The 20,207-nt window shown below is 42.3% G+C and overlaps 1 protein-coding gene across 2 annotated transcripts; it reads right to left on the bottom strand.

Moving 5' to 3' along the window:
• Positions 1-687: 687 nt before the first annotated feature.
• PLAAT1 (phospholipase A and acyltransferase 1) lies at positions 688-19,927 on the bottom strand. Of its 2 annotated transcripts, XM_049880242.1 has the most exons (5): positions 19,664-19,742; positions 14,149-14,296; positions 11,805-11,943; positions 7,211-7,479; positions 688-2,244 (listed from the first exon to the last, which is right to left on the bottom strand). In XM_049880242.1, the coding sequence occupies exons 3-5, from the start codon at positions 11,941-11,943 to the stop codon at positions 2,143-2,145; spliced, it is 510 nt and encodes a 169-aa protein (XP_049736199.1). In that variant the 5' UTR covers positions 14,149-14,296; positions 19,664-19,742; the 3' UTR covers positions 688-2,142. The 2 variants fall into 2 exon arrangements, with proteins under 2 accessions (XP_049736199.1, XP_049736190.1); XM_049880233.1 differs by lacking the exon at positions 14,149-14,296 and having other exon boundaries at positions 19,664-19,927.
• Between the last annotated feature and the right edge of the window lie 280 nt (positions 19,928-20,207).

Consider the following 20,207-nt stretch of genomic DNA (forward strand, 5'->3'; position numbering starts at 1 on the left):
TCCCCAGTGGACTAGTCGGGGAAGAGTTTTGGGGTTATCTGGATAACCATGAGAATCGGAAGGGGCAGTCAGGGGAAAAGAAGAGAAGAGAGACAGGGTCTCCTCTCGGCTGACTGCAGTACACCACTCCATCTGTTATTATTCTTAACCTTGCAATTAGACTGTATAGTATTTCTGGCCCTGGTGTAAAATGTAAATCAGTTTAATAGGTCCAAGACTTTCACTGAGTCTTCTGTTTACTTTATCTACCATATTTCTAGTTCTTTCACCATGCCCCCCACCCCAATACTTAGCTAAATTTTTTCCTTTTTTTAATGCCATGGTTTTGATGATGACACAAGAAGGATGTCATTTGCTGATAGTGGGGTTTGTGAGTAATGTTATAATGTCTGGGATAGAGACCTGCACCCAGTATATCCCCACCTGCTGCCAACAAGAATTCTTCTGGAAAAAATTAGAAAGCAGCTTGTTGCACATGATAAACACAATTAATGTCATTGTATCATACATGTGAAGAATGTTAAAAAGCCAAATGTCACGTTACATACAGTATATTTCCCACAAAAAAAAAAAAAGGGCAGTTTAATTTAGCAACCATACCCATTGTTGTCGAGTCTGAAGCCATCGACTAACAGGTTCTTGTCAAGCAGACTGGCGAACTGAAGTCAGCCAGACACAGGGTCGGAAGAACAAAAAAGTTTATTCAGTTTGCAAACTGGGAGACAGGCAGGGTCTCGTAACCTAAGGCTGACAGCTCCCTGAACCAGGGCAGATTTGCTTCTTTTATAGGGAATGACAAACATGCATGAACAGTCTGGGGAGGATCTTCAGTCTTGTGATGTGTGCACAGTCCACATAATTTTAGCAAACAGGCTTTTGCACACGGCTCTAAAAATACTCCACACAGCCCTGAAAAAATGGCGATGGCTTACTACTGCCACCCCTGGAAGGTCACATAGTGGATAGGTTCAAAGTCAGTGCGCCTGTACCTGGCCTCTTGCCTGGAGAAGACAGGAAACCTGGGGATTTGACCAATCACAGTGAAGTGCTGTAAAAGTTGTAACAAAAATGTAGCAAGGGTAGACTTTTTTTGAAAAACAACTATTATGGGTTGGTTAATGACCCTTTTATGACTGCCTGCTTCAAGTCAATATCAACTCATAGTGACCCTATAGGACAGAGTAAAACTGCCCCTGTAGGGTTTCCAGAGAATGGCTGGTGGATTTGAACTGCCGACATTTTGGTTAGCAGCTGAGCTCTTAACCACTGCATCACCAGGGCTCTTAATCAATAAAACGCAAGAATGAAATCCCAACACTCCTTGACTTAGTACGGTAAAATCCTTAAAAAGCTACACGGGATATCGCTTTCTAAACATGGCACTTTAAACCAACATTTAATGATCTGATGCCAAAGCTAAGAGGATGGAGTCCTTGAAATACCTCAAAATCCAAAGAGAACAATGTAACTCTTTAGAAGTAACATCCCACTCCTGCTTCCCATGTACTCTTGACAGGAGAGTACCTTCCAGAGAAGTTACTCTGGATTTGAAACACTGGAGCAAAGAGAACCTCCTCCTCCCACCCCACCCCATCTACACGAATGCAGGAATATGGGCGTGCACCCTCAAATGGTAGGGAATCTAAGTTCGAAAACTGCCTAACCAAATACTGTCTCCCAGCTTCTTTTCTGACTAGAAGAGGGATATGAATTTAGATGTCAGTCCTCACCATTTGTGGCCCTTAACATTTCTTTCAAAATCATATATAAATGGTTCTTCATCCCTCTAGCAAGTATAAAATAGCTACCCTTAGGGAAAAAGAAAGCAGTATTTACAGTGGGAAGATAAAATGTGACACGATTTTGTTAGGATCCTTTGTTTGCTCATTCAAAAGGCTACTGCTTCTTGTTCAGGCTGCCACAGCAGAGCTATGTAGTCGGGAGAAAAATTTCCTTCCCTCAATGATGAGATAACAGCAGTAAGCAATTTATTAAAGAGCCTGCCATCTATCAATGGAATTTAGAACAATAATGACTCATTGAAAATAAGTATTCATTCCAGGTTTGTTGTTTCGTCTTTTTTTTTTTTTTTTTCTTCCTCCTCACAAAATCCTTCAGGTCCCTTATCTCTTCAGTAAATTGTTAAAAGTGTTTTGCCCCTTGTCTTTTTGGGAGCAAGCCCAGCAGTGAGAAGGCACCGGCAGCAGCTGTCATAAACCCAATGGTACTTATTGCTCGGTTGGCCTAGAAGGAAACAAGAAACAGAAGATCTTATTCGAAAGGCATCTCACAACATTCACTGAGCTTATTTCCTAAACCCAAGACCCGTCTGAATGTACAATGGCGACATTTAAAATTGCGAAGCACAATTAAAATTCTGCATGAATGAAGACGAAGAACTAAATGTGTATTTTTTAGAATTATGCTAAATGTATAGACAGATAGGTAGATATCTCTTGTATTACAGCACCTGACAGTTTATAAACTCGTTACCTGCCCAGTTCCCACTAGTCACCTCAGCGCACCTGTGAGACAGATATATTGCTCACTCCTGTTTTATAAACTTTGGGCTTTAGGGAAGAGGTAAGTCATTTGCTCGAGGTCATACCACCCGGCTCTTTAGGGAGAGGATGGGCCTTAGGAACCATGTGTTTTCCCTCTTCTTCTTCTTCCCTCCCTAAACACACATCGTGTTTTGGTTGGGTCTGTATCAAAATAAATATTTTGGTGTATAAATATATTTGGAAACTCTGGTAGCGTAGTGGTTAAGTGCTATGGCTAACCAAAGGGTTGGCAGTTTGAATCCACCAGGCCTTGGAAACTCTATGGGGCAGCTCTACTCTGTCCTATAGGGTTGCTACGAGTTGAAATCAACTCGATGGCAATGCATTTGGTTTATACATATATGTATAAATTTTTTTTCTCTCTCTAATGAAATAATTCCTGTGTATTTATAAAATAATTCAGGGATGTGATCTGGGCTAAATACATTTAAGCCCTTAATTTGGCAGATAAATCTTTTATTCCAATAAACAAGAGAATACTGATGTTAACTATGGTGTGAAAAATTATTTTCTCATGCAGGCAAACTAAAATAAACCACTCCCAAGCTCGACTGTCCACAAAGGAGTTCAGACATTGATAGCTTGACTGGCCTTCATCATCATCATCATGGGAGACTTGATGAATATTTATGGTGTTAATGGCACTCAGCTAATATTGCCTTCCATCTGCGTGGGTTTGAGTGCAGTTTTATGACCCAAAAGTCATGTCCAGACACTTCAGAGTTATCAGGTATTTGATCAACAGCATTTGTGCTCTGGGATTGAAGAATCAGGCTTTCAAATAAAGCAAACATCTTTCCCAAATGACTTTGGGCACCAGCCCAAGAGCTGGAAAGCTTGACCCAGCTCACACATGAGCATGCCCTCTGTCTATCCCACAGTCTTCCACCACTGTGCTTGTCGCCCACATATTACTGAAACACAACACTGCCTTCCTAACTGTAGCTACTTTGTTGGGAACAGCCACCAAGGACCAGGGCCAGGGAAGAGGCACGATGATAGCAGTGTCAGCTTCCAGCAGGCGTTCACTCCATGATGCCATCCTGTGGTCTGTAGGGAGAAGACTTGAAACTGGGACTTCCTGTCCTCAGTTGTCAGGGAGAACGGCACCGGCAAACAACTTGGCCCTGACAAATCCTATTTTAATTTTATGTTTATTTGCTTGTTAATTTATTTATTGATCATGTTAAATTAGTGACTACCTAAACCAGCTCCCAGGAGAGAGTCAGAACTCACTGTAACACAGAGCTAATTATAAGGCATGTGGGGAACCAAAAGGGGTAGGGAGATACAAGACCCAGGACAAACTCCCAAAGAGGGCAGAACCAACAATTAGACAGGAACCAAGGACTGTAAGTCAAGCCAGGCCCTAACGCAACTGCAGCAAATGCTGAGATTTCAAGAAGGCCTGTTGCAGGAAAATGGAGCAAACAGCAATGCAAAAATATGAAGGTGCAGTTGGTGTCTTTAAAGAAGGTGTCAAACAGCAGCGGGGCGTGGATTCACCAGTAGGCAGGGTATGACGCACAGATTTATTTGTGCTTACCTACTCATCTGTAGTGCACAATTCACAGGGGTGAGTAAGTAAGCACAAGTAAGCCCGTGCATACCTTGCTTATCGGGAAATCCATCCCTGAGCGGGATGCATCCCTGGAAAGCGTCAGGATCCTGAGGATAGGTGACCCCGGCTAGATGCAGGCCTAAATGACTGAGCATCTTTCAGCCACTAGAAACCCCAGATATTGGGAAAATCCCATAAATCCAAGAGGCCTGGGGAGGGGATGGAGAACTTGATCCCAAACCAAAGTCCAGACACCGTCATAATCAGGCCACTTTCAGCAGGGCGTGCAGTTTCTCAAATCCCTAAACGCTCATGCCTTTTAGGTTGCATTCTAGATGACAAAATCCCACGTAATTTGGATGAGCCCTCGGGGTGACATGAAATGGGGTCTGACCTGCAAGACTGTAACACCCCTGGATGTTCTTGGTTAACCAGCACGAGCAAAAGCTTTCACTTTATGGCTTACTTAGGATTAGAAGACTCCAAATCCGACTTTGGACACTTTGTCCTTTACAAGGATTTCTGTCTGTGGGCCGCTGGAAAGGCCTCCATCAGAGAATCTGCACACCCAGTGAAACGTGGAGTAGACGAGTCCAGACATCAGTGCAGTAAGGTCAGGATGGCTGCAGGGTTTATCAAAATGTCTCTTCCCTGAGGGTCTATGGCTGCAGTGACAGGCATTGAAGCACAGTCAGGGCATGTTCGTGGGCCAGCCTGTCCGGGTTATGTAAGGGTGCTGTCACCTTCCACAAATCTAGACACATTGATAGCCTTTCTAGACTACAACAGTAACAAATGTTGGTTTTAGAAAATGTGAAAAATACAGAGGAGCACAAAAATAAAAAGAAAGTTGTCCCACAACTTTCTATCCTTTTAATCTTCCTTACGCATTTACATTTTCTTTTAAATTGAGGAACTACATAACCATCCTCCAAGAAAACTCTTCTACTGTCAAGGCTCCTAAGCCGTAAGCCAGCTGTCATCAAGTCGATTCTGACTCACGGGGATCCTGGGTGCAGGAAAGTGGAATTGCGCTCCGAGGGGTTTTCAAGGCCCAAAGTTCTAGAAGTAGACCAGCAGGTATTTCTCCTAAGGTGCCTCTGGGTGGACTTGAACTGCCAACCTTTTGGTTAGTAGCTGTTTGTGCCACCCACTTAAAAGAACCAAAAAAAAAAAAAAAAGAATCCAATACTAGCTATTATTATAATGTAATTAAAAATAACATCCACCTTAAAAAAACCCAAACCCAGTGCTGTCGAGTCGATTCCGACTCATAGCGACCCTATAGGACAGAGTGGAACTGCCCCATAGAGTTTCCAAGGAGCGCCTGGCGGATTCAAACTGCTGACCCTTTGGTTAGCAGCCATAGCACTTAACCACTACACCACCAGGGGTTTTTTTGGATAGATAATATGTAACACACTGTGTTATGAAATTTCAAAAATTTCATATCATCTTTAAAATGACCTCAGTTTACAGATTAATCCAAACCAAACCCTGTTGAGTCGATTCCGACTCACGGAGACGCTATAGCACAGAGGAGAACTACCTTATAGGGTTTCCAAGGAGTGGCTGGTAGGATTTGAACTGCCAACCCTTTGGTTAGCAGTCATAGCTCTTAACGGCTGTGCCACCAAGGCTCCAGTTTAGAGATTAGGAAACTGATATTCAGAGAGGGTTAAAGAACACGCCCTGGGTCACTCAGCTAGTAAGTGGTGAAGGCAGGGTTTTGGCACAGACCGGCAGAACTCCAGAGCTTGGTGGGTTTTTAAGGCCATCATCGCAACATCTTCCTCAGAACCTGCTGGGACCAGTTTTACTATTTGTTGAGGAATAATTAACTTTTCAGGATCATGAGTCTACTAGTTTGCAGCTACACCGTTAGTTTTCCATGCGAAGGTGGGCAGGGATTTGTGTGTGTGCCTCAGGTAGCAAACTCAATTCTGACTCAATTTATCATTACATGTGAATAGAACATTCAGAATGTTCATGTATTTCCTGATAAAAATGAATTCTCAATTAAATCATTTCCTAATGAAAACAAATGTATCTTTTCATTACGTTGCATGTCCCATTTTTCCAAGCTTTCGAGAGAAGAGTTATCACCTCATTCCTTAGAAGTTAATATAACTGATTTACCATTTCAAGATACTGGAAGCCTTGTATAAATTAGAGATATTAAAATGTTATGGCATAATTCTGAGAATTTTCAAAGTCTCCTTTTTTCCAGGTTTCATAAGTAACCACTCTGGAAGTTAAAACCTGTTCAATTATTTTCTGTATTTTACTTTTAAAAATTAACGCTGCCATTTGGATCTGGGATGAAGAAGCCTTCTTCTTGAAAACAACTTTAAATACTTATTCTCATACCACCCTAATAAGTCCTTGGGGCCAAGCGTTAAGGATGTAGCTGGATTGGTGGGGCTCCAGGACAACTGAATCAAGCATACTGTTAGTTAGGAATCCACCAGCCTGCAAAGTAATGGTGGTGACTGATAACATCACAAGTGACCTTCGGACTAAAGCCAGTTAACCCATTAAAAATCTTATCCAGAAGTTCCACGACTCACGGGATCTACACAAACACGTTTCCTTAAAACTACTATTGCAAGGAAATGGAAAACATTTACAAACCCACAAAGATATGTCAGCCGTTGGCCTCTATCAACTAACGAAAAAGGAACTCGGGTTTACCATCTACGTTTTTGGCAAAACGTACTCAAAAAGGTCAACATTCTTTTCAGCATATCCTTTTCAGTATACGAGGGGATGTATTTAAAATTGCTGTAAGCTAGGGTAATGAGAAAAAAATTGAAGAATGAAGTACAATAAGGCGGACAGAAAGATATGGTCCTCTTGATTTCAAGTCTCTTCTAGTACCAAACTCATGGTATCCATGTTCTAGTCTCAGTTTGGACATTAACGTGCTGAAAGACGTTGGACAACTCAATACCCTTCTCTGTCCTTCAGTGCCCTCTCTTCTTATTCTTTTCATTTGTTTTGAAGCCTGGGAGCTTTATGATAGTTAATAGTTCTCACGCTGCCAAAGTAAGAAGCTTCTTATATCCCCCAAAGAAAAACTAACCTGCTCTGAAACTCCTTCTCCATAGCGAAGCAAAGTCACAAAATGCTCACAGTTGTTGTCAAATATGTCATACGCCACCTCCTGTCCAATAACAAACTCTGACCTTTGCATGACTTTTTCCACGGGAAGAGGGGCGTATGTTTCGTCGTATTTGTTGTTTATTCGATATGTGTCGTTTCCCACGACATCCTTCAAGAGCTGCATCTTCACCAGAGCCTTTCTGCTGAATATAGACTTGGCACTTGTAAATGATGCAGGAATACTATCCTCTGTAGGGAGAAGTCTGGTTAGTAAGATATCGTGGCCCAGCCCAGTGAACTCCAATGCCATCTAAATGTGCTGGAAGCACTGGGATGTCTAAACCCAGCTCCGTTCCTAACTTTTCATCAAACCAGAAGCCACCTAACTTTACTGACCTAAAGCACTTATTCTATAATTTATCAGTAACACTTCCTCAATACTGTATGAGTAAGAATATAAGAAAAGCTGTTTGAAAATTTATGATCTCCTCATACAACAAATTGGGTGAGAACACTACCCATTCTCCTCATTCATGGGGAAGCAGTTGACTACTGATTGGTTGTATCATTAGAGATCTTGGTATATCTTTCTAACACAGCACAGATAAGTTTAACCCATTGCTGTTGAATCGACTCCAACTCATGATGACTCCATATGTGTCAGAGGAGAACTGCACTCCATGAGGATTTCCATGAATCTAATCTTACAGAAGGAGATCATCAAGCCTTTCTTCTGTGACACCACCAGGTGGATTCCAAACTTCAACCTTTTAATTAATAGCCAAGCACAAATTGCTAAGATTATCACCTGCTTTTTCTATAGTCTCCTGTGCAGTACGTGAACCCTTCCAAACTAGTATAGTGTGTTCCAAATTAGCGGTAGTGCATGGCGACCAGAGGGCTCCTTCTGATGTCTACGCTGCACTCTTCACGTCCACCTCCACTTTTTACATTTGTTCTTTCAACTAGGCTTCTGCCTTGGCTCCTGATTTCCTGTTCTGAAATGTGCATGGTTCCCCAGTTCTGCAAGAGGTTGGGGCCCTACTTTTCTCTTGCCAGGTCCTTTTACTAAGAAACTAAGTCCTGATCCTGAGCCCTAACCTAGTAGGCACTGTCCACCAGACATGGCCTCTTGCTATGCCCTACTCACCAGTTACAACGGTCCATTGCCCACCACCCCATCTTAGCAGCCTTTATTGGTGAACATTTGTCTAGGCTACCAGGAACCCTGGACCCTGACCTGCCACTTCTCGGTACCTGAGGCTGGGCAGACAACTCCTCTGTAGGCAGGTCTAACACTGGGCCCTGGGCCCTCTCCAGCTGCACCAACTGCTATGCTTGCCCATATTCAGGTGAGCCATGAGAGGAAGAGTATATAACCAGTGTTTAAAACCTTCCTTTTTATTTATGACTAAAAGCAAATTTTCTTTTCCACTCCTGTTTTTTATATCCTCCAAGCTCCTTCTCAGTTTCCAGTGAAAATTCTACACACTAAAAACTCTTACACATTAACAGTTCTTCGAACAGACCTAGCCTATTTAGAACTACTAAACTGTGTTGTTGCTGTCATTGCCTTTTTTTTTTTTTTCTCTTCTTTTTTGACCAGCCCAATGTCCTCAATTTACAGATGAGGAAATTGAATCTTGGTGCAGTATACTGGCTTGCAAAAGATCATACAGGAAGGTAACGATATTAACTAGAACAGAATTTCAATCTACAGGATCAAAGCTCAGCCCTTGAACCACACTAACGTGGAGTTTAAAACCTATGAAATATAAGGAAACAGCACCAAGTGCCATGTTATTTTCCAGATGGGAAACCTGCAGAGATAATATGGTTTATATGCTTCTAGACCTTCCAGAAACTAACAGTTCTGAATTGTAAATGCCATTTTGTTTGCCCTTTCCATTCAAAATATTTCAGAACCAGAGGCAAACAGCTCAAAGTGTTGCAAAAACCATTGCATTAAAAATTCTCTCAAGTTAACAGGGTAGTAAGACTCAGACCTATAAATACTTTTCTTTAAAGATATCTCGAGGAAAAAAATACCCAGGTGATGTGTTATTTACATCCATTTTTTCTAATAAATTTGTGTTCATTTCTAACCATTTAAATAACATACAAATAACTATAAATGTGACACTAGAAATCACCCATCACCTTGCCATTCAGAAATGACTCCTTCTATTTTTTTTTTTTATTATTTGTATGTGATTTCATTTTATTTTTCTTCATCAACACATACGGTAGGTGTGGGTATGTATGTGCATTCATGTGTGCATACATTTCTTTTTTGCAAGCTTAGCATTATATTGTATATTGCGTTTTTTAATCTGGAATTCTCCAGTAAATATTATAGCAAGACAATTTCAGTGATATGGTTTTTAATGGCTGTTATCGTGGCTATTGTTTTTGTCTATACAGCGCCCCATCCCACCATTGCCTATTTTTTCCTGGAAAAAGCCCTAACTGGGTCAATCATGGAATACCCTTCTCCTAGGCACAGAGACGTTCCAGTGATGGATACGTGACCCACACTGGACCAAGTAGAGTCATTCTCCATGATTTTTCTAACAGCAACAAGAGGTAGGAAGTAACTCTTTCTCCAGTTGGTTCAAAAGGATATAATACTGAGAGCCGAAGGCTGCTAATGACCATCGGTTCAGTGCCTTGGAGAGACATAGCCTGGGGATAAAGACAACATATAGAAAAGCAGACGGGCAACAGAGGGTCTTGGTAGTCAAAGGCCTAGATCCAGGCATCCTGGGGCCAGCACCCCCTCTACCCCCTCTGCATTTTCCCTCAGTGAAGCAATTAATTTGCCATTTTGCTTAAGCTTATTCTAGTTTGCTTTCTGTTACTGGCAAGTAAAGAGTCTTGACAAGCACCAAAAGCCCGAAAAACCAAACCCGTTGCCATCAAGTCTTTTCTGACTCATAGCGTCACTACAGGACAGAGTAGAACTGCCCCATAGCATTTCCAAGGACCGGCTGGTGGATTCCAATGGTCAAATTTTTGGTTAGCAGCTGAGCTCTTAACCACTGCACCAAGTACAGATACCTAATATTCTTCCATAGTCAAGTCATTGTCCATTTTTAAAATCATTATAAATAAGGTAGAAGTGAATACCCTTATATACAGACCTTTGTCCACGTCTCTAAGTATTTCCCAAGAGTCGACTCCTGCGATATAATTACAGGGTTAGCACATATGCACTCTTTTAACACTCTTAACAAGTATTGTTCAATTGTTTTTTTTTTTTTGAATGATTTTATCGATTTATATTTCCATCAATAGTATATTTCTGTTCATTTCACTATATCCTTATCAACACTGATCATTATCATTTTTTAAGCTTTACTAATGGTATAAGTATAACATCTGTCATTGCTTTATTTTCCAATTCCCAGATAACTAGAGAATTGAAGTTTTTTATTAGTTTTTTTGCTTTTATTCTTCTACTAGCTGTTCACAATTCTTCATCCATTCATTCGTTGGGACTTTGGTGTTTGCTGTTCCCAGGGTCTGGAACAATCTTTCCCCAGATATCACGTGACTGCTTTTCTCATCTCTTTCCAGTTTTTCCTCAAATGTTACTTATGAAATTTTCCTGGGCACCTTATTTAAAATCACAGCATCCTCCTTGTCCACCCGAGGCACTTCCCGTCCCACGTCCCTGATTTATTTTTCTCCATATCCCTTATCTCATTTTAACATTTATTTGGTTCATGGTCTGTCTCATCCTAGTAGAATGTAAGTCCCACTTCTCAGGGAGATTTTTATGTATCCCCAGCAGCTAGAACAGCATTTGGCACATAGTAGGCAATTTATAAGGAGCCCTGGTGGTGCAATGGTTAAAGAGCTTGGCTGCTAACTGAAAGGTTGGTTGTTAGAACCTACCAGTGGCTCCGGGGGAAAAAGACCTGGCGATCTACTCCCTCAAAGATTATAGCCTAGGAAACCCTGTGGGGCAGTTCTACTCCATCCTAAAAGGTTGCTATAAGTCAGAATCAACTCGAAGACACACAACAACAGGGAATCTATAAGAAGCCCTAGTGGGGCAACAGTTAAATACTCAGCTGCTAACCAAAAAGTTGATGGTTCAAGTCCACCCCGCTGCTCTGAGGGAGAAAGACCTAGCAATCTGCTTCCATAAAGATTACAGCCTAGAAAACCCATGAGGCAGCTCTACTCTGTCCTATTGAGTTGCTATGAGTCAGAATCAGCTTGATGGCACCTAACAGGTAATCTATAAATACATGCTCAATGAATTGAAACCATCTATATGTGTAATACAAATACTGACTACTGTCATGTTTAAATATTTTCCTCAGCTTGTTATTCTGATGTGTGATTTTCTTTTAATCCAGAGGTTTTAAATTTTGATCTCAGTCAGCCTTTGTGATTTCTTCAATACCACTATGGGCTTAGACAGTCCTTCCCTAGACCTAGATCAGCTAGATTTATCTATTTTCCACATTTTATTTCTGTTTTGGTTTATGATTTCATTCATTATCTCTTCTTATAACAGGAAACCTAAAAAGCTCCCAGGAGACACTGGACGCAAACCTTACCTAGAGGTGCTATGTTGATAACGTAACCATCACCCAGGTATAGCGCCCAGTGCTGATAGCCAGGACGAAACACTTCAATCAAGTCCCCCAGCTGGGGGTTGCCAGGGTAGTTCAAACTAAAGCAACCATTAAGCGCCATCTGCAATGACAGACACAGAGAGAATCTATCTGATAAAACGTGCCATAATTTAAAATTTCCACATAACGATAAGAATTTCTTGGGATTGCACTCCTTATTAATGACTTAGACTTACACCACTGCCCTTTTCTCTGAATGATTCCAATACTGAATTATGTTTGCACACATCTGCACAAGTGGAAAAAGAATTTGTCTGTTACCACTTAACTTTCCGTAGTAATGTTTCTCATCTCAATCAATCCCAGAGACCCTTTATTAAAACAAGTATTTTATAGTTCTCTCTTTACATCCAGAAATTCATGGATAATATAACTTACCTATGTACAACATGGAAACCCTGGTGGCGTAGTGGTTAAGTGCTACAGCTGCTAACCAAAAGGTCGGCAGTTGGAATCCGCCAGGCGCTCCCTGGAAACTCTATGGGGCAGTTCTACTCTGTCCTATAGGGTTGCTATGAGTCGGAATCAACTCGACGGCAGTGGGTTTGGTTTTTGGTTTATGTACAACATTTCAAAAATATTAGCACGACACCATATTTGTGACAAAAAGAAGAAATAAAATGAAAATAAGTTCATAATAATATGTTTTACTACGTAAATGCTCTGTCCATGACTCCGTTAAACGACACCATAAAACGTCTATAGGCTTGCACTTACTTAGCATGAAAAAGTCAAGATTAAGGAGAAGATCAGAAGGCTTCCATACAGCAGCATAGTAAAATCAAAGAGCAGAGGTATGGTGGATGTTAATATTCTAGGAATATTAAAAATGGTGTAAAAAATATATTATAAAAGATAGTCTGTCATTTTATTTAAATAGAGAGAGGTTCCAGGCTCAGATGAATATCCAGCCAGATTCAGCCATAATGCAGGATACAGACATTTCTTCCTTGTTCCTTGGGTATTGTATGTAGCTTGCCCTTGGTCACTGTAACAACCACAAATGCCCTCAGAGATTGCCACCATTCCCCTTACCGTCCCACTTACTGATTCCTCACTTGCTGTTTCCAGAAACAGGGCAAGGTGGTCAACAAAAGTGGGACAACTTAGAAGGTTGGGGAGTTAGTCATACTGATGAACATGTCCAAACATTCTAAGTTTGGTAGACTTGCAAGAGGCTTTTTTTTTCCCCCGTTAAATCAATAATTTTTAGAAAACACATACATTTCTAAGAGTTGATTTTTATGGAAAGTTACATTTTCCAGGTTTGAGACAGAAGTAGAGAGATTTAGCAAGAGGAAGCGATGCCACTCTATCAACAATTTAAGGGAAATTGGATGCCATACCCACGTTGAATCTCTACTTGAAGACAGAGTGCTCGTCATCATCTCCAACTCTGACGCAGACATGTACACTCATTCACCAAATAAATTCAAGTGCCAGAAATGGAAACTTCCAAATCATCTCAATTATAATTATAATAGCACAGGGGAGGGACTTGGGAATATAGACTATCATTTTTCTGGCACTCTAACAGTCTTTTTTACAACAATTAATATTGGGAGGGTGTTTTCCCAAGTATTTCTACACCATCTGGTGAAAACTTCAATCATCACGCAGTCACAGAAACGTGGCCAAATGTAAGCTGCCCGTCTGTTGAAAAATAACTCTTAAAACAACTTCATGGAACCCATTAAGTCCAACCACCCTCTCAAATATGTCTGAGTCTTATTCGTATGGCAGTTCGCAATTTGGCCACGTGGGTACTAAAAAGAAAAACAGATAATTATCTATGATATAAACAAACACATTTCCCATGAACAAGAATCAACAAGCACACACAGCTGCCTACTAGAATTCCTAGACCTAGCCAAGCGGATAATAATAATCACCATTGGAACACATGGCACTTTGTAGTGTAACATTTTTTTTTTTTCAAATGTACTATCTTAATTAACCCTACTTAACGAAAAACAAAACAAAAACACAGGATTATTTCAGTTAACTCTTACATTATTAGCCCATTTTACAGATGAAAATCCATAGTGACAAATGCCAACTTTTGGAAAAAACTGACTAAAATCCTTATTAAAATGTGGAGGGAAAAAGAACTGGATTAGGTGTGAAAGTTGCGGGCTCTTGTCTCAGGTCTTCCACTTGCTAGTTCTATGACTTTGGGCAAGTCACTCAACATTATCCAAGGCTCAGTTTCCTCATCTCTAAGATAGGAATCAGGGCAGTGATGGTTCAGGGGTAAAAGTCTCACCTTCCATGTGCGAGACCTGGACACGATTCCTTGCCAATGTTCCTTATACACAGCTACCACCTGTCTGTCAGTGGAGGTTTGCACGTTGCTGTGATGCTGAACAGGTTTCCGTGGAACTTCCAGATTAAGACAGGACAGGAAGAAAGACCTGATGACCCAATTCCAAAAATCAGCCAGTGGAAACCCTATGGATCACAACAGCCTGACCCCATTGTGCATACAGTCATCATCATTAGGGGCTGACTTGAAGGCAGTTAACAACAAGATGGAAATAAGAATATGGGGCAAATTTATATATTTCAAAAAGCTGTTGCAAACAACCCTTCGTGAACTGTTAAAAAGCTGTTGCAAGGGGTTTGTGAACTGGCAAGAGCTACACAGGCGGACGGTAAAAGAGAAGTGGCTTTCTGCAAAGATAAGGTTTAGCTATTGTTCATGGCTTACACATAGGTTCAGTTTCTTATCCTCTCTTGCTGCCAAAATAATTCTGTGGGATGGGTGATTCTGCTGCAAATTTTTAATACATTTTATACATTTTCAATTTCTGACATACAGTTCATAAACTGATTTACGATGCATAAATTCATTAATTTCATAAAGGCTATCATAGTTATGGGGTCCTTGTGGCGCAGTGGTTAAGTGCTTGGCTGCTAATCAACAGGTCGGCAGTTCGAATCGACCAGCTGCTCCTTGGAAACCCTACGGGCCAATTCTACTCTGTCCTATAGGGTTGCTATGAGTTGCAATCAACTCGATGGCAGTGGGTTTAGTTTTTGGGTTCATCATAGTTATAAAGAGAGGTGACACAATCAGGAACAATATTTTATGAGAGTAACCCCTCATGAGACTAAGAGAGGTGCCTTAGGGCTAGTGTACAAGGGGAAATATGAGTGAGTCTACACTCAACATTTAGAATCACAGCAACTCACTACTGAAAGTTACTTTAGATTTTATCCAGTCCGACGGTCCTGAAACTTGTTTTTATCAGCTGGCCTCTTGTATCAAACCAAGTAACAGATGGACCACAAAAATTAAGCTGTAAAAAAGCAACATTACCCTAGATGAAATCATACAAATGGACATAAGAGCCCCATCTCCTCCTTGTCCCCACTGTTGTTGCTCCTGAGGCCCCCTGGGACCTCAGAACTTCTAGGAATGTAGTTTGATAGGGTCCCTATGAGTCAGAATCGACTTGATGGCAATTGGTTTGGTTTTTTGGTTAGCCCTATTCCGGAGTCCTGGTGGCACAGTGGTTAAGTGTTCAGCTGCTAACCAAAAGGTCAGCAGTTCAAATTTACCAGGCACTCCTTGGGAACCCTGTGGGGCAGTTCTGCTCTGTCCAAAAGGGTCACTATGAGTTGAAATCGACTTGACAGCAATGGGTTTAGTTCTATTTCAACTCCCTCATTTTTAGAACAAAGGAAATAGAACCAGGCAGGTAATGTGACTTGCCCAAGGTCATGAGTTAGTTTACAAAAGATTTTCAACAAATGATGCTGGATCCACTGGACATTCATAGGTCAAAAACAAACAAAACCACACACAACCTTAACCTAAGTCTCACACCTCATACAAAAAATTAACTCAAGACGGATCATGGTAATAATTGTAATGTATAAACCTGTAAAACTCTTAGAAAACAACATAGAAAATCTTCAGGCTCTAGGGCTAGGCAAAGGGTTCTCAGACTTGATACCACAAGCATGACCCATAAAAGGAAAAATTGATAAACTGGGCTTCCTCGAAATTAAAAACTTAGACTGTGAAAAACCCTGTCAAGAAGACAAAAAGACAAGCTATAGAGTGGAAGAAAATATTTGCAAACCACAGATCTGACAAAGGACAAGTCAGAACAAACAAACAAAAAAACCTCTCAAAACTCAACAGGAAGAAAGTAAACAATCCAATTAGAATATGAGCGAAAGACATGAAGTGACATTTCCCAAAGAAGGTATACAGATGGAGAAAAAAAAAAACAAAACACAGGAAAAAATGCTCAACACTATTAGTTGATTCCAACTCAATGACCTAAAAGGGCAGAGCAGAACTGCCCCACAGGGCTTCCAAAGAGTAGCTGGTGGATCTGAACTGCTGACCTTTTGATTAGCAGCCAAGCTCTTAACCACTGTGCCACCAGGGCTCCAAGTCATTAGAGAAATGTAAATTAAAGCCACAATCAGATATCACTACACACCTATTGGAATGGCTATAGTAAAAAATAGTGACAGCGTCAAATATTGGCAAGGATTCAGAGACACTACACTCCTCATACATCGCTGACCGGACTGTAATACGGTACAGCCACTCTAGAGAACAGTTTGGAAATTTCTTAAAAACTAAATGTGCAACTACTATTCAGCCCAGCAATTGCACTCCTGGGCATTTATCCCAGAGAAAAGAAGATGGATGCTCACATAAAACTTTGTACATCAATGTTCAGAGCAGCTTTATTCACGATAGCACCAAACTGGAAACAACTCAAATGATCTCCAACCAGTAGATGGTTCACCAAGCTGTGGTACGTCCATACCGTGGAATACTCACTGAGCAATAAAATGCAACAAACCATTGATACACACAACAACCTGGATAAATCTCCAGAGCATCACGCTGAGTGAAAAAAGGGGGGAAAAAAAAACGCAAAAGGTTACATAGTGTCTGATTTCATTTATCTAGCATATTTGAAATGGCAAAGTTATGGAAATGGAGAACAGATTAGTGGTTTCCAGGGAATAATGAGGGGATGGGAGGTAAGTGGATGTGGCTATAAAAGAAAAACTTGAGGGATTCTAGTGGTGACGGAAACCTTCTGTATCCTGACTGTGCCGATGTCAGTATTCTGGCTGTGATACTGCACTGTTTTGCAAGATGCTACCCCTGAGGAAAACTGGCTAAATGTACAAGGTTTCTCTCTCTGTATTACTTCTTACAAATGGAGTTCTACAATGTCCTATAGGGTCGCTATGAGTCAGAATCGACTTGACGGCAGTGGGTTAGTGGGTTATATATGAATCTACAATTATCTCAAGATAAAAATTTTGATTAAAAAAAAAAGCGAGGAAGAGCAATGCTCTTTTTCTGCAGAACAGAGAGCCAATCTAGTGACGTTAAATTGAGGCTGTTTTTAGCTGCATATGAGGAAACATTGCCTTTCATTGAAGGCAATCCAAGAATGAAATGGGACACCTTGTGCAGATGACAGTCTCTGGCACTAAGAGTGTTTAAACAGAGCCAGGGTTGATAAAAATACAATTCCTATGGCGTGACAGGTCTTCTAAGGTCCCTTTCAACTCTAATGTTCCCTGATTCTATGTCCTAGAAACTGTGCTAAGTGTAGATCTTATATCGGCACCACAAAGTAGACATAATTATTTGCCTGGCTTTAAAGATGAGGCAACTGAGGCTCAGAGCAGTTCAGGGAGTCACCCAAAGTCACAGAGCTGAAAGGGTAGCGCCCACACGTGAGCCCACACCCGAGTTCAGATTAGCCTGCCTCCAAGGTCAGGCTCATCAAGGCCTCTCCCCGTTCTCACTATGGTACCATCCTCGCTGACATTTGCGCAGCCCTTCTCACTCACTGGGAGACTGGTTAAGGACTCTGAGCTGATTATGATGATCACCATTTTAAAGACAAGGAAATGAAAACTCAGACGAGTGACGTGTCAGACCTAAAATCACACCAGTACCAGAATTCAATTCCAGGTCTGTCGCCTGACTCCAGACTCCACGCTTTTTCTGTATACCACTGGGTAACCTCATTAACCAAAAGGACTGCTACTAAACATTTCAGCTTTTCTCGCTTCTAAACCACCCATTAGATGGGCACGCTGCCAAAGCACGAAGAATATATATTTCCCCTAGCAACCCAAGGAGTTTTTAACCATTCATATGGAGAACCAGGGAGTGATGGGAAATGGAGCTTGGCTGGGGAACTCTTGCTCCTCTCCTGTAGGGGATAGAGTGCCAAGGTGGGGCTGGAAGCATCTATACCTCAGGCAGATGACTGTAACCCAACTGCCTCGATAATCTGACTTACATGGATCCACCCCTTTCATTCAGGCACAAGTCTGAATTTAGTGTTTCATAAGTACAAAACAACACAGGACCAGTTAAAGGTACGTTTGCAAAGTCCTCTGTTGCAATCTGTGGGCATCACCTGTGAGACAAATACATTTCATTTTAACACGTCGTCGGCATAGAACTGTTGGACTAGTTTATAATAGACAATGGCATAAAGGTAAGTCATTTCCCCTTTCAACTACCAAAACAGGCTGCCTTGTTTATAGCTCAGTGTTGGTCCCTGGGATAACTACTCCCAGCACAGACAGGGAGAGTCTGATTAACCACTGTTCATATCCATGAAGGCACCTGTGTTACAGAAATACTAAAAGCGCTTTTCACCCACTACTACGCAAGACAAGGCACCATTACAGGCCAGCCCTAGTCCAACAATTTCCAATTTGATTTGGACGCTTTCCCATTCCAGCTACGTTGTTCATTCTTAATCCTGCTACGCTTTGATGCCTCCATGAAGCTCTGCATCCCCAGACTAACTCACAGACCAAGTAGGGCTGCAAGCACTCTTGGTTTGATATTCTTACTCTCCAGCAGAGGGTTCTACTCACAGGCGAAATTAATCACCCTCAGCCACAGTAATGTCATTCTCCGCTTGGAATGCTTCCAACGCTCCCATCCTGCCCTCTATAATTTTGCCCTCTTTGTACATCTCTGCCTTCTAGGCAACACAATCTCCCCATCCTCACCTAGAGATGTTTGTTCATTTTACTAACGCTTAATCTTCTACTTGGAATGCACTGCCGACCATTTTCAAACAACCCGAAATGACCCACTCTTAAATAACCAGGGCCGATGCCACCTGCTTCACCAGGTCTTCCTCCAGTCAGACCTAAGTGATGTCTTCTTCTGAGTTTCCACAGTGCTCTACAGCTAATGGCTCATTCCACTTTCAACACCTGCGTTAGTTACTAGTGTCTGGGGAATTTTCTCTTCTGCTGGATGGAAGGGCTGGTTCTTGTTTATCCCTTCGGTTTCTAGCAGAATGTCTGGGACAAGTAACTGCTGAGCAAATGTTCAATGAATGAAGGAACGAGGAGCCCTGGCGCAGGAAGGACACCAGTGGCTGGGTTCTTCCAGCACATGAATTTGAATGCCAATAGAACACCACCATCCGTACTTCCAAGATCTAAAATTGTATAACAATAATTACTTTTACCATTATTTATATTCCCTTCAGTGAGGGCATAGATTTAAAGAGCCCTGGTCTGAGAATACACTGACTGGGTTTCTAGTCCCAGTTCTGCCACTTCGTGACTGTGTGACCTCGGGAAGCAAGTTTCTTTTTCCCTGAGGACCACCGTTCCCCCACTTGTTTTTAAGAGGGGGTGGGTTCGATTAGATGCTAATGATCCTTCGAACTTTACCTGTTCAACAAGTCGTTTAAACACGTTTACCGTGGGGCCTTGACATCCTCCCTACCGCCCTCATCCCAACACACCTCGCTCTTAAGCCGGAATCGTCTTTCCCCTCGGGTCAGCAGCCGCAGGTGTCTGGGGGTCTCCCTGACCTCACAGCTGCTACCCTTCCTGCTAGCGGCCATGGAACGACTCCATCGGCAGACGACAAAGGCCAAGGCGGCAGCAGCCGACCGCCGCTCGGCGCCTCCCTCCGGAGCCAACGCCAGCCCCGCCTCGCGGCGCCACCCAGAGGACCTGGCGCGGGGACCCGGGCCCGACGCGCGCGCCATGCCTGCAGCGTCCCCATCGCGCGCGCCCGGCGCCCCGGACGCCGCCGCGCAAGCTCGCTCGTGGCTGCCGCACTCATGCAGCCGCCCGCCCCAGGGCCCGGATGCGGCCCTCCGACTGGGCCTGCGCGGCCAGGAGCCCCTCTGTGGGCGCAAACGCTTCCCGAGGTGTTCGCCTTGGCGCGCCCTTCCACGCGCACACACAGCCACATCCACGCGCTCCATCCCGCATCCTCCCCACCCCAAAGAGCACGAACACAACACCCGCCCTGCCCAGGCCGCACGCACCGCCAAACAC

The sequence above is a fragment of the Elephas maximus genome, chromosome 1 (assembly GCF_024166365.1).
Source record: "Elephas maximus indicus isolate mEleMax1 chromosome 1, mEleMax1 primary haplotype, whole genome shotgun sequence".
In the NCBI taxonomy this organism is placed as follows: domain Eukaryota; kingdom Metazoa; phylum Chordata; class Mammalia; order Proboscidea; family Elephantidae; genus Elephas; species Elephas maximus.